Below are 14972 nucleotides of genomic sequence, written 5' to 3' on the forward strand. Positions count from 1 at the left end.
CTCACTGAGCAATTTCTCCTCTTTTGGCTTTAGTTTCATCATCTATAATGTGATGAAGATCACCATTAAAGAGGCAGTACTTGGAAACTGTCTCATTACAGTACAGCCATTTCTCTGTGGAGATTCTTCCCTTTCAAAAGTGAGCCTGTCCTGTTGGTTAGGGGTCTGTGTATATAGGGAAGGACCAGTTTCAAAATATACAAGTAAAAGCTTTTTAGGAGGGCAGAGGCAATGTTTAAATCATCATCTGTCTTCCCATGCTATTCTCATGCTGTATTCTCCACTACTTAACTAATATCCTCTAGTGGTTCTTTGTTAGTTCTATAGAATATATTTCCTGTCCCTAGAGCAACATCGATTATCCTCTTTTGGCTTTGGGGTTCTTTCCTAATTAACCCTTTCTTTAAAATCCAAAGCTGTTTGCTCAGAATGATCCAGAAGGTTGCAAAGAACCTGAAAGAGCAAATAGGCATGTTGTCCCGACTCTGGTATCTGGAATGAGAGGATATGCAGGTGGAAGGAGGTGCTGTAATTAGCCCAGAGAAAATGCTGAGGTGAGCCAGAAATCGTATGAGCATGAAGGACAAGATGTAAAGAAGTGGGATCAGAGCAATACATTAGGCTTAGAAGGAAATGCCATCCCCTTCTCAGAGACTAGTTGTTTAGCTCTTGAATGTCTCTGGAATAAAGGGCTCATGTCATGCCATGTGGTAACATTCAAGAATTTTATCGCAAGTAGCAACCTGGATTTTCAGAACCTCTGGACACTTTACTTTTGTAGCCACTGTCAGCCAAAAGAACACTCTTAGTCCCTTTTGGAAGTTAGAGCCCACTGCCCTAGAAACATCAGTATGGAGATTCAAAGTTTCAGAAAGTATAAGCCATATGTAGGATTATCTTATTGAACCTAGAACTCAGACCAAAGTATCACTGGATTAAGCCTTTTCCTACTGCTTTTATCTCACTTTGTCTAGTATAGATCTGAGGACACAGTGCCCTCACGTGTAGTGGTCAGGGACTGTAACCCCACTCCTGCCCTGCAGATGGAAAGCCTAGGCTTGGAGGAGTTGGTAGAAAGTCAGAAGCTAAAGCCAGACCCTGGAACTTCCTGGCCTTCTGGAAGCAGCCGTGCATGGCAGCCCTGTTGACCTTTTCTCCACAGGCTCTTGAAGGTCAAACCAGAAGAAAGACTCACCATCGAGGGAGTATTGGACCACCCTTGGCTGAACTCGACTGAAGCCCTGGATAATGTGCTACCTTCTGCTCAACTGATGATGGATAAGGTTTTGAATGACACTTATTTTATTGGCTAAAAAGGCTGTGTTGAGAAGGAATGCTGGGGCTTGATTTCACGAGGGGTTAAAGGCAAAACAATGCAGAGCACACAGTCTTTTCCAGAGAAGCATCTCTGGTTTCCTGAAAATCAGGATCAGAAATAAAGAGCTTCTTTCTATAAAAGACCAGATGAAGGCCTAGTAAATATACACAATACTTCGAAAAATATCCTCCTTATGATCTTGTCAGTGGAAAAACAGCCTGGCTTCATTAATGGGAAGTTGGTTAGATAGATGTGGTGGGGCCAGACTGTGAAAGTAGACAGGGGTTTAGTTTTACTGTAGTGGGATGTAATCGAGAGCCATTGTAGATTTTTGAGAAGAGACTTGCCACAAGGAAGGTTAGGGATGGTCAGCCAGACTTGCCAACCTAGGACTTCTCTGGTAATCTAGAAGTTGAGGGGTGGCTCGGGGAGCAGAGAAGTAGTGATAGATGCATTGGCTCAATATTTTTGAAGACAAATTTCAACAATTTTTGGTGACTGACTAGATATAAGGGGACAGTGGGTAGCACATCTGGTGATACTATTAACAATTAGAATTCAGGAACAAGGGTAGTTTGAGTGAAGAGAAGTCTCTTAGGTTCCAGATATTATTTAGTGGTAGATGGACACTGAAATGAATGAAGTGTGTGGCGTGGAACCAGAGTGTGGCTGAGAGGCAAAGACAGTGGCACAGACTTGAATGTTGCCCGCTTAGACAGATGGGGTTGAAGTGTGACAAAGAATAAGCGAATAGGAAAAGAAGATGCTAAGACCTCCCTTAGCTTCGCTGGATTATGGGCGAGAAAGGAGACCTGGAAGAAAGAGTTCTCTGCCATCCTGATTTACACATGGTTATCTACCTGGTTTAAATATGCCTAGTAGTACAAAAATGGTTTGGTCAGCCCAAAATCCAAAGGGATTATTTAGATCCTTAGGTCGTTAGCACATGGGGGCTACAGTGTAGGTTTCTTTAAGAGCTTGGAAATGAAGAAATAATTGCCTTTTAGAGTTACTTTAAAATTAGTGCATAATGAAGTCAAGTATGCAGAATCTTAATGAGAAAAAGTGGCTCTTAAACCTGTAACATGGAACTGCAACGTGACAGTGTATTCCTATTTTTAAAGAATGATGTGGTCATGATGTGGGTTAGTCAGCTTTGGAAGTGTAGAAAAATGTCCACACATGCAGATGTTGAATAGTGTCCATTTAAGCCCTGACTAGGAGACGGAGCCTGAGTTCATGACCTTGAACTGTCCCTGTCCCTGTCTTTCTGGTTGGGCCATCATTGATGAAGAGGGGTCTAACCAGGGCCAGCTATTATAGTTCCCATAAATGAGTCTGAACTCTTCCTGATCTTAATTGCATGCTTACCAAGGAATTATATTTTTTAAATGGTCAAATTTCATTGTTGAAATTCAGACAGTATAGAGATAGATAAAATAAAAAGCAAAAGTTCCCCTTCGTTGCCTTGCCTCAGTTTCACCCCTTAGAGATGAGGTAATCTATGGCCTGATATATCCTTCTTGATATTTTTCTGGAGAGACACACACACACACACACTCAGTTTATCCTTTTTTAAAATACAAAAATGGGATCCCCTCATTCTTAACAAAGTTTTCTGTTGAGTATTTGCCTTCCCTCATTGGTGAGCCCATAGTGAGCTCGCACTGGTCATAAAGACACAGACCTCAAGAGTTCTACACTTCGTGACAGTTATTTCTCATTGTAAATTTATTGGCTTATACATCAGTTCTGGAGGGTCTGCCATGCTCACTGTGTGAAATGGTTGGGGTTCTGAGCCATCAGGGCTGAGGTGCATATTTTCACTATGGGAGCAGTTAATAAATGCCAGTCTGGGAGGCTTCTTGGGCAGTAGCCTGCCAGCCTCTTCCCTGAGGTACACGTGTGCCTCTCTTCACACTTGTCTTTGCCAGTGACTGTGAGCATGAGCCTTGTTAGTAATTCTTACTTGCATGTCTGTTCTGCCACAGGGAGGAAGGGCTAGTATTCCCTGGACTCTGCTGATCTATGGGGAAGAATCCTTGGCTTTATCAAAATTTGTGTATGGCCAGCATAAGAGTGAAATTGCCTTCTTAGTTCTTTGAGCGTCTTCTTACTCTTAGATTGGCTTTCTAGGTGCTTTAGAAATGAATGAAAAACTGACGACAGTGTTTGCATTCAGGCGGTGGTTGCAGGAATCCAGCAGGCCCATGCAGAACAGTTGGCCAACATGCGAATCCAGGATCTGAAAGTCAGCCTCAAACCTCTGCACTCTGTGAACAACCCCATTCTGAGGAAGAGGAAATTACTTGGGTAACTGAGCTTATTTCGTCATTCTACATCATGGCTGGTGTGGCTGAGTGTAGGCTGGCAGGCTACTGCCCTTTCTCTGCCTCTTAAGAGAATACAAAGGATAAGCTCTTTAAATAGCATCAGAAGTTGGAGATACTCTGTAGCTAATTATTTATCTGAAAAATCTGTTGTTTTATTTTTAGAGTTAACATCTGCTGAGAGTTGGGTTTTGGGGTCTCACCTTGTTATCACCTCTCTCCCAAACTTTTAAAGTACCAAGCCAAAGGATGGTGTTTATATCCACGACCGCGAGAATGGAGCCGAGGATTCAAATGTTGCCTTGGAAAAGCTTCGAGATGTGATTGCTCAGTGTATTCTCCCCCAGGCTGGTAAAGGTCACACCATTTTTGAATGCTCGGTGTGTCTGTGTGTGCATGTGTGTGTCTGCCCATGCATGTGACAAAAGGACTGGTTTGAGGTTGTCTGTTTCATCTTTGTGTATAAGAAAATAAGTGCATAATATAAACTTATATATAAAAGTCTGTGCCCACTCAAAAGAGTGGACGTTGGGAACTCACAGATGTGGTAAGTTCTACCTTTCCTTTGGTTTTCTGTGACATTTCTAATTTAGGTGTAATTGCCAGTGTCAGGTGTAGCATGTAATTTTATATTTTCTTAGTTTGTTAGTGGGGGCATAGGGTACAGAATGGAAAGTATGGACAGAATCAGGATCAGTTTGGGACAATCGGGAAACTTCATTTCCAGAGCTGTTAGGGTACAAGGCTTTATTAACTGTGATTATAAAAAGAATACCCCCAAGTTCAGAAGTGGCCCCTGCTGCTACTCATAGCATGGGCAGAGTGTGACTTATACATGGATTCTTTTGAGTCTGAGCTTGCTTTCAGTATGTTCTTCTCCACTCAACAGGATGTGATGGGCTTTCAGGAGAATGAGATGCTTCAAGTAGTAGGCCAGACAACTGTTGGGTTGACCTAGATTCCTTGCATTTTAAGAGAACTCCATAGTGTACCTCATGTAGCCTTCTAAAGTAAGAAATGAGCTTAGGAGAAAGAAGGTAGCCCACTCAGGCTTGTTCTCCCTCCCTCTCTTGGTCTCTTAGGTTAACCAGAGACCTAAGCTGTTTTTGCCCAGCAATAGAGTCTGACACTGCCTATTTTCCATCCCTCAATGCTAAGGCTTTGGGGCCATCGGAGGATTTGTGTGAGGCTGTAACAGAAGAGTTCAAAGAGACCGGAAGTGGTCTGGGTGTAATGTGGGAACTAGCAGTAACAAGTGTCTGATCAAGTTTGTACCTATAATCATTACTTCTCAACAAGTTGTCCTTCCATCTCTGACACTAAAGTCCCATGATGCTTCAGAGAAATGCAACTCCATCTTTATCAATAGGAGAGAATGAAGATGAAAAGCTGAATGAAGTAATGCAAGAGGCTTGGAAGTATAACCGGGAATGCAAACTCCTAAGAGATACTCTGCAAAGCTTCAGCTGGAATGGTAGGAGCCTTAATCACTCCTTTCCCCAGAAATGCAGAGAAGTGATTGTGTTTAGAACATGTAAGATCTCTGGGGGCCAAGTGAGGTCTGTTTTTGGGAGAAGAGAGGCTAAAGAGTGAGTGGAATATTGTGGGAGCGGGGTTAGCTCTATCTTAGCTGTTCAGGCATATCTAGACATATGGCCCTTTCACTTGTTCTCCAGAGTTCAAATAAGTTGTGTTGCAGATTCAACACTATAGAGCCCCTGTTAACACACTGCTTGGGCATAAAACTCCCGCAGCTCTCAGAACTGTCCCAGATACCCGGCTTGTTCACCAGGTCACTCAGGAGCAGTGTACTCTGAAGGAGAGAGAAGGCAAAATACCAGGGAGTCCACCCTGCTGATGTGCTTAGCTTAGAGAAGAGCTGGTTCACCAGTTTTTCAAGTCTGCTGCTTGTCGAATTTTTTCCCCAGGCAAATAAGGTGGAAATGTATTTCATGATCTGCTCTTTGTATTGTCTTTCTAGTTTAGCAGTCTAAACTAGTCTTAAGCTCCAGGATGCTCAGGGAAGGGAGCAGACTCTTTGACTTCGTTGCCTGGCTTGGTTCTCGGACCTGAGAAATCCAAAGTGCCAGCCTAGTCATTCCCATACATGGAGGAGATTGGCTTCCCTGGGTTTGTTTTTTTTTTCTTTTTTTAAGATTTTGAAATATCAGTACAGAAAAGTGATCACATTTGAAGTGTGCACTTTTGATGAATTTTCATAAAGTGAACACTTCCCTATAACCAGCACCTAGAACAGGTAGTGGAACATGGAATCTGCTCACTCCCTCCCTCCCCCATGATCCCAATTGCTACCATTAGAAATTAGCTTCACCTGATTTTTTATTTTATGAAAATAGAATCAGATAAGTCTGTGTTCTTTCGTGTCTGGCTTCTTTTAGTTAACATTATATTTGTGAGATTCAGCCATATTATGTGTAGCAGCAAATCATTCTCATTCTGTGTGTGTGTGTGTGTGTGTGTACACATACATACACATTCTATATATTTCTCTCCTATATATATATATATGTATGTGATATATATTTTTTTTTTTTTTCCTACTTTTGAATGGACATTTGTGTTGTTTCCTGGTTTCAGTAATTAAGGAAAGTGCTGCTGTGAATGCTCTTACATATATCTTTTAATGACCTCATTTTTCTCATGTCTAGGATTGGAATTTCTGGTTCATGGGGGTATTCATCTGTTTGGCTTTAGTAGGCACTGCCACCATTTTTCCAAAGTGGTTATACGGATCGATACTTCTCATAGCAGTGTTTGAGGATTCGAGTTACTCTGCCTCCAGTTACACTAACACCTGCTATTGTCTGTTTTTTAAAAAATGTATTTTAGTCCTTCTGGTTAGTATGTACTGGTATAACAGTGTCATTTTACTTTGCCTTTCCCTGATGATTGATGAGCTTAGGCACTTTTAAAATGTTTATTGGCCATTTAGATTTCCTCTTTTGGGAAGTACCTTTTCTTTTGCCCATTTTTCTGAGTTATATCCTTATCGATGTGTAGGAGTAGAAGTTCCTTGTCAGGCATACCTGTGACAAAGAACTCCCGCTTCATGGTTTCCTTTGCTGTTGTTGGATTTTTACTGCCAGGTTAATGGAACTGCTCATTTGCTACCTGCAAAATGGGGGATCTGAACTGCTTTTGATCAGTGTTGGGGATGGTTCCTCCATTGGTGAGGATGACTTTGACACTGGTAAGGTGTACCTTATTGGGTCCCTGTCAACACTCTGTTACCTCCCAAATGATTTGGAGATTGACCTTTTTATTTCTTCGGTTTCAGGTCGTGGATTCACAGATAAAGTAGATCGACTAAAACTGGCAGAAATTGTGAAGCAGGTGATAGAAGAGCAGACCACGTCCCATGAATCCCAATAATGACAGCTTCAGACTTTGTTTTTTTACAATTTAAAAAATTATTCTTTAATGTGTAAAGTAATTTTTATGTAAATTAATAAATCATTTCATTTTTCACATTGCTTAAAGATGCTGTATAGATTTAGATACAGTATTTACTAATAGTATAGTTTATTTGTTTTTAAGCTCAGTTCCTAGAGATATGCTATTACTTTAGGACTGTTTAGTAATATGTTTGTAAGATGACATGATATTGTGAAGCAAGATTGTTTTATTTGTAATAAAGTATACAAAAACCACTGGCCAGCGGTAGACAAAGGACCAACTATACTGATCTTTCTGCTTAGTAAACAGTTGAATCAAATATTGTGGAATTTGGTTTCAATTGCCCTGTGTATTTACTTTCTGCACTATTGGTAGATTAGCTCTGGTGCCAAGAAATTTTTGTGGATCCACGTTGCAGACTGCCTGCTGAAATTCAAAGGATGCCAACTCCCATGATGGAAGAGGCAGGGAGCTGAGCCTTCATTTCTCTTGTCCCTAATTCCAAGAGAAAAGTGGTAACATTTCTTTTTTGTCATATTTGTTAAGGTATTGGTGTGTTTCTTTAATGGATTCTTTTGAGTTTATTCTTTTCATGTTTAATCGAAGCTTCAGTCTCCCTTACTCCAAGATCCTGCTTTATCCTCCTCCTTCCCGACACTCCTCACCAGCTTCAGTGCTTCTTATTTCCTTTCCCTGTTCTTCTGGCCCCCTTATGGGATGATTTTTCGGAGAAAGTTACATATCATGAAAACTGGACTATTGAATTAACATCTAAGATGATCCAGTTTTTTCTCTTAAAGCTGCCCTTTTCCACTTTAATGTTTCTACCTGGGTTTCATGTTGGTATCCCCTGGGCTGCATTTATTTTGTTCTATAACCTTTATTTTCACGAAGCATGGTTTTGGCCTGGAGTTCAAGTGTGTGAATGGAAAACAAAGCTGGATGCTTTTCTGGTCTTCTGTTGTGCATATGGGCTTCCATAACAAATTATGTTTATTTAGCAGTTTTTGGTGGGTACCTGTGTTGGTAAATAGAAGATCTAATAGGCAAACTTCAGTTCGCAGAGCAGAGGAAATGGATCACGAGGCTCAGTTATTCAGTTTTATCCCATCACATTCTCTTCAATCAATCCATCCCACAAAGCTAACTTATTTTCTAACTCCTCCATTTTGTTGAGTATGTCTTCAAGGTGATATTTGGTTGGTATGCTCCTTATATGTTTATGACTGTGGAAATATGTGATAATAATAATACTAAGAATCTTTTAAGAATTACTTTATTACATTAGTTCCCTTTATCTTGGAGAATTTGTAATTCGAGGTATTTTTTGAGGTAAGGCTCACTCATTTTAGGTGGCTGATCACTTATAAATGGATACTATGTAAGGAGAAGTCAATACTTTTAAAAACATGGCAAAATTTAAGAGTTAGGCAGCAGAGAAAAAACAGTTTTCTTATTTACCCACCAGAAAATTTAGCTGAGAGTTGAATTAAGGGTTGAATTAAATTATTCTATTTTTCAGTGAAATGCAATCTTACAAATCAGTTTTTGCAATCGGGGAAAAGCTGTACTTGTTTCTAGAACAACTGAACACCTGTTGTTTTTCTTATCCTAGGGCAGAGGTTCAGTATTCACTGGGGGAGAAGAAGGCAATAATTAACTTTGTTATTCTTTTCCATTAACTTTTCAAATTTGTTATTTGAGTATCTTTAAAGGCTCAGGAGGATTTTTTTTCCTTCAGTGTGAGGCATCTTAGGCATGATCTAAAAAGGTGTCCTTAATGATGCTTCCTTTTACTCTGAGCAGCAGTTACCCATGTTTTAGTCATTTCAGGCTGAATCAGTCTGGCCCCCCAAATTTATGTGGTGTCCAGACACGTCTAGATGAGCTGGAAGTTTGTGACTACCCTGGAAGGTGCCCCAGCTGGTGTAACTCAAGTGGGTCCTACTCTGGACAGAGCTCCTTCACAGAACAGTAGCTTCCAAAGGACTCAGCACTGTTTGGTCTTCAAAGCGGAGTTTTCTTTCTGGAGTTTGTCTATAGGCTAGTAGCAAATACTGCTGTCAAAAGTCACATGTAACTGGAAGTGAGACAAAATTGTCCTTGATTCTTCTGGCCTGTTTCTCTAATGCCTATACCTGTGGAAAGTTCATACTATAAGGATAGTTCTCATAGGAGGGTAGAGTCTCCAGTTTTACCACATGATTTGCTAACCTTCTGCTTACTAAAAGCCATTACTTATCACTCAAATATCGTTAGACTTCACCATAGTTAAAATCTGCTTGATGTAAAACAACTTGTATATCTTTCTGGTTAATATATTATATAAGCATAGGAGAATATCTGTCAGAAATTTACTGTTTAAAACATACAGATAGGAGGAACTGCTTTTTAAAGTTTTGTTCTTATAGTCATTTAAGAAAGAACAAGTTGAAGGAACTATTGGTTAAAGAAGTCAAATTATTTAAATCAGACCTTGTGTATGAATGCTTGCGTGTGTATGTAATTTATTGAAGAAAATGTTTCAATTTGAGAATCGGAAAATTGGATATTTAATTTAAATTATATTTTTATTTATTTAAAAAGTAGAGGTGTTCTTTCATTACTGATTTAATTCTTTCATCCCAGAAAATGACTTAATTTGCCCTGTCTTTTTTGGTTAGATACAGGGAAACACCTTAAATCTGTGATAACTTCTAAATTATATAATTTTAAGAGTCTATCCTCTTATATAAAATATAAGAAGAAAAGAAATTGGCTAGAAAACATTTCACCTTTTTTGCTGTAAAATTTTTAATGGGTTTGTGATATGACAGTATAAATTTTCTTACTAGATGCTAATAAATTTTATCTGTATTAGGAATTAAATATAAATTGGGGATAATTAAGTTGATCTACTCTCTTGCTCATATCTGAGATCTTGTGATATACCATTCCTTTTTGAATTATGGCATTTCCCCATTTTTGAGTGTTAAACTTGTACTCATAACGCTTATTTTAAAAGTTTTATATTGTAAATATTTGACTTAATATAAATTATTTTTATGCAAGATAAAAGATGTAGAGTCTTATTTTACTTCATCTTAAAAATGCACAGGAGAATAACTGACTAGGTAAGGAATGTGGATAAAGCTTTTCCTCCCTTTTTTTCCTTTTAAATTTAAATACACCAGGAAATTGACATCAAAACCAGATCCAAGGACATCCACAGATGTTACAGTTCAGTTTTAGTTACAAAAGTGGAGAGATTTTTTAAAAGGTCTTATAGGGTCCACTTTTATTTTCTTGATGAAATGGTAACTAGATATGTAGTTAATCAGAGTTTATGTTTGGAGGCTTGGGAAGAATTGAACTTTGATCCTAAATACCTGGAGAGTGAAACTGAGCTCATTTCATTTAACACTTAATGTGTCTACTAACATGGAAAACTTGTTAGTAGAGAAAAATTATGTTTATATGCAGATATAAAATGTCTAAATTAATCTACAATGAACAAAGGCTAATGAAGGAGAATTTGTGCATCTACATGGCAGTTTTTCTTGAATTAAAGGAAAAAACCAATTTTTTTTTAATTAAAGGAAGCACACTCCGAGGAAGGGTTGGACTGAGAAACAGTACCCTGAATAATACAGAAATGAAGAAAAGTGTCATTGGGTAATAGAGAACTTTGTCCTGCTCATAGATCCCCGAAGAATCCCTGTCCCCTACCCCCAACCTCCTGCTAGAATGTTGGGGTTCTAAGAATGAGCAGATTAACGGATATCAGGAGTAGTGTGGCCTGGGCTGAGGATAAGGATAATTTGCCAGAGATAAATACTGGCCAAATCATTTATAGGCTTTGTATTTGGTGTATATCTCTATGAGGGGAAAGGGAATTTAGCCAAGGAGCATTAAAGCTGTTGCTGTTCGAAGTTATACAGTAAGGAAACTACCGAAGGCCAAGAGAAGCAGGAATATTAGCACACCCCAAAGTCTGTAAGACTCAGAGTTGGGCAGCAGTCACCCATAACGGAGCCAGCATAGATCTGAGGCTAATACCTAAGTCTCTGAGGTTCAGCACGCCAGGGTGAGCTGCTGCTAGTGGACAGGGCCTTACATCATCAACAGATCCACAAGGGCCATGTCAGTGGCGGCCGCTGTGAGCGACTCTGCCTCCTTCTTGACTTCTCTATGGAAAAACCAAGTGACCTTGAAAGAGGGTAAGATAAAGTTTCAGTCTTGGAGTCAGAGGAAGAGGGACTTGAAGCTGGAGCCAGTGCCAGGATCTTCATGTGTCTGGTCGGGGATTGTGTTGCTGCTGGTGATTATTCTGCCAAGCATGTACTGTGACCTGGGATCAGTATATTACTCCTCCTATGAAATCGTCATCCCCAAGAGTATGACGGCTGAGGGAAGCGATGCCCCAGTGGAAAAGGCATCCTACGTGATATTTATGCAGGGCCAGAAGCAGCTGATTCACCTGACGGTGAAGAGAGACTACTTCGTGACGAGCTTTCCAGTCTTCAGCTACCACGGTGGCATTCTGAGGCAAGAAATGCCTTTCCTCCCGCACGACTGTCACTATGAAGGCTACATACAAGGAGTCCCAGGTTCTTTTGTTTCTGTCAACACCTGTTCAGGCCTGAGGGGCATCCTCGTTAAGGAGGCAAAATCCTACGGCATTGAGCCCGTGAACTCTTCAAAACGGTTTGAACACGTGCTGTACACCGTGGCACATCGAGCTCGAGTCTCCTGCAGTGTCCCTTCCAGAGACAACCCAGTGGTGTTTAGCAGCCGGCGACAAGGGAGCAGGAAGCCTGGCAGTGTACAGGCGCCATCCTACCTGTGGTCGCACACCAAGTACGTGGAGATGTTCGTCGTGGTCAACAACCAGCGGTTCCAAATGTGGGGCAGTAACGTCAATGACACGGTCCAGAGAGTGGCGGACATCGTTGCTCTGGCCAACAGCTTCACTAGGGGAATTAACACACAGGTGCTGCTGGCTGGAATGGAGATTTGGAGCGAGGGGGACCTCGTAGAGGTCCCAGTGGACCTGCAAGTTACACTCAGCAATTTCAATAGCTGGAGACAGGAGAAGCTCCTCCGTCGCGTGAAGCACGATGTCGCCCACATGATTGTTGGACAACGTCCTGCGGAGGGCATGGGGCAGGCATTTCTCAGTGGTGCCTGTTCAAGTGGCTTTGCAGCAGCTGTCGAATCCTTCCATCACGAAGATGTCCTCCTGTCTGCGGCGCTCATGGTCCATGAGCTCGGGCACAACTTGGGTATTCAGCACGACCACTCGGCCTGCATTTGTCAAGACAGACACTTTTGCCTCATGCATGAAAATATCTCTAAGGAAAGTGGCTTCAGCAACTGCAGCTCTGACTACTACTACCAGTTCCTCCGGGAACACAAAGGGGCCTGCCTATTTAACAACCCTCAGCACAAAGGCCGGCTGCGTAGGAATGCTGTGTGTGGAAATGGTGTGGTGGAGGACGATGAGCAGTGTGACTGTGGCACTGAGTGTTTGAATTCCCCGTGCTGTGACCAAACGTGTAGGCTGAAGGGGAATGCGGACTGTAGTGGCGGACTCTGCTGTATCGGTTGCCAACTGAGAATTAAGGGATTCACGTGCCGTCCTGCTGTGGGAGAGTGTGACCTCCCAGAGTATTGTGATGGTTTCTCTGGAGAATGCCCCGCAGACAGCTATAAGCAAGATGGCACGTCGTGTGATAGAGCTCACTATTGCGCTGCCGGTCGGTGTAAGAACGCTGATAATCAATGCCTGGAAATATATGGTTACCCTGCAAGGTCTGCCCCCGAAGCCTGTTATATTTTAATGAACGGCAAAGGGGACCGGTTTGGAAACTGTGGCCGTCCCACTTCGGCAACGTCGGGATACGTTAAGTGTTTCGACGAGAATATATTTTGTGGGAAAATTATATGTACAGACATTTCAGAGTTGTCAGAAATCAAACCCTATCACACACTGATTCAGGTTCCTCATGGCATTGGCCACTGCTGGAGCATGGATGCCTACAACACTGCTGATATCTCTGATGAGGGAGATGTCCACACTGGCACTCTCTGTGCCCCTAACAAAGTCTGCATGAATTACTCCTGCACTGATTATACCGTGCTCAACTATGACTGCGACCCAGAAGTAATGTGTAATGGGAAAGGAACTTGCAACAATTTAAGGCACTGCCATTGTGAAGCTGGCTATGCGCCCCCTGACTGCAAATATCCAGGTGATGGGGGTAGTGTAGACAGTGGTCCTCCTGGCAAACTAGATGATGGAGATACCAATGCAGATGGAAGTGGTGGACCTGTTAAACGTGACACTGAGTATCAAAGTTATCGTATTTTAATTTTCATATTTCCTGCATTTCTTATACTATTATTGTTAGTAATAATGTGTTTCATTAGCCTCCATGCCGGAATTGAGTCAGTAGAGACCCCAGGGGGCTCTTCAGAGGAGAGTTCAGAGGAAAAGACTATTGAAACATCGGAGGCAGAAATGGAAGAAAATGAGGCCATAGAGGAGGTCCAACCAGAGGAGACCCCACCACTAGAAGAGGTCCCATCACCAGAGGAGGCCCAGTTACCGGAGGAGGCCCAGTCACCGGAGGAGGCCCAGTCACCGGAGGGGGCCACGCCTCCGGAGGGGGCCACACCTCCGGAGGGGGCTCCACCTCCAGAAGCACCACCACCAGACTCCCTGCCACCAGAAGAACCACCACCAGACTCCTCGCCACCAGAGGCCTCATAAGAGCCATAAGAAGTAGCAGGTGAAGGACCAAAGGCAGAAGAGTAGTGATGGTAAAAGCCAAATAATATCAAGTACCTCAAGCAGTTAGTGGGAATAAGAGGCTTAGAGAAAGAAAAACAAAGTGAGAATCGATAGCTCCAGTGGATCAGACAGGACTAGATAGTCTACAGAAACATACTAATGTGGGAGGAGAGAACTACAACTTTCAATATTTAAGTAATTTGATTATATATTCACATGTGAAATTGGACATAAAATATTCTATATTTTTCCCCATTTTATGAAAATAAGCTTTTCGCATGGATCATTGCTATCAATGTCTTGTCTCCTTTAGAACAATTTTTTATTTGAAATTATTTTTGAGGGCATACCACATTCCATCTGCATTCTTTCATAATGTATTATCTGTACCTGTATTACTAGGATATATTCCCCCCAGTGACAGCAATACTTTATTTTAACAACATTATCTACTCAGTACTCTAATTTTCCCTAAAAGTTTCTATTCATGAACTAGAGATAATTTAAAACAAATAAAATGTTATTTTCAAATGAAGCATCACTTCAGACTCCATGCAGCCTAGTACTTGGGGTTTCCTTATGTTGACTTCCTGGAATGAGTTATGTCTAATCCAGGATGTTCTGATCACCACATGCATGAGGGAGGATGGGACAACTGAGACAAGGGCTCAGTCCACATTTGAGAGATTAATTTTCTACCCTAGGTTTTAAAAAAAAATTCTATATTAAAGTTGATATTTTATCTACTAAGTTAACAAAAAACATCTCCAATATAGGTAACAATAATTTGCTGTATTTTGTGAAGAGAGGAAAAAGCATGTGCAATAATAACATTACCCATTCTTTGCAAGACACTAGTAAATTAACACTTTATATTGACTGTCTTAATTTAATTTCCCACTAACTCTATGAAACTGCTAACTGGTGGAGGTATTCATATTATTTTGTTTTTCTACGTTATATTTATTTCTCACTTCTCTTACTAAGTTAATATATTATTGACTGACAATCCAAAAGAACAAAACTTTGGATGGCAGTTAATTGTAAACAGAGCCCAAAGCATGTAAAACAATAATATTCTGCATTCTGTGGAATACGCTGAGCTAAACACTTTACATTGATTGTCTTCATT

General features: G+C 41.1%; 1 protein-coding gene across 9 annotated transcripts in view; it reads left to right on the plus strand.

The window, feature by feature from the left end:
* Positions 1 to 14381, plus strand: part of MAPKAPK5 (mitogen-activated protein kinase-activated protein kinase 5) — a 35073-nt gene extending 20692 nt beyond the window's left edge. For 2 of the 9 annotated variants that reach the window (XM_015587948.2, XM_025045518.1), the window contains 6 exons: positions 1163 to 1283; positions 3501 to 3631; positions 3884 to 4005; positions 5018 to 5122; positions 6947 to 7002; positions 7441 to 10122. In XM_015587948.2, the coding sequence (XP_015443434.1) occupies positions 1163 to 1283; positions 3501 to 3631; positions 3884 to 4005; positions 5018 to 5122; positions 6947 to 7002; positions 7441 to 7521 (616 nt within the window). In that variant the 3' untranslated portion in view covers positions 7522 to 10122. Of the gene's footprint in view, positions 1 to 1162; positions 1284 to 3500; positions 3632 to 3883; positions 4006 to 5017; positions 5123 to 6755; positions 6860 to 6946 lie in introns of those variants that run through there. The other 7 variants (XR_001516722.2, XR_003045798.1, XM_015587949.2 and 4 more) reach the window with 7 other exon arrangements.
* The last annotated feature ends 591 nt before the right edge of the window (positions 14382 to 14972 follow it).

This window comes from Pteropus alecto, unplaced genomic scaffold (genome assembly GCF_000325575.1).
Source record: "Pteropus alecto unplaced genomic scaffold, ASM32557v1 scaffold213, whole genome shotgun sequence".
In the NCBI taxonomy this organism is placed as follows: domain Eukaryota; kingdom Metazoa; phylum Chordata; class Mammalia; order Chiroptera; family Pteropodidae; genus Pteropus; species Pteropus alecto.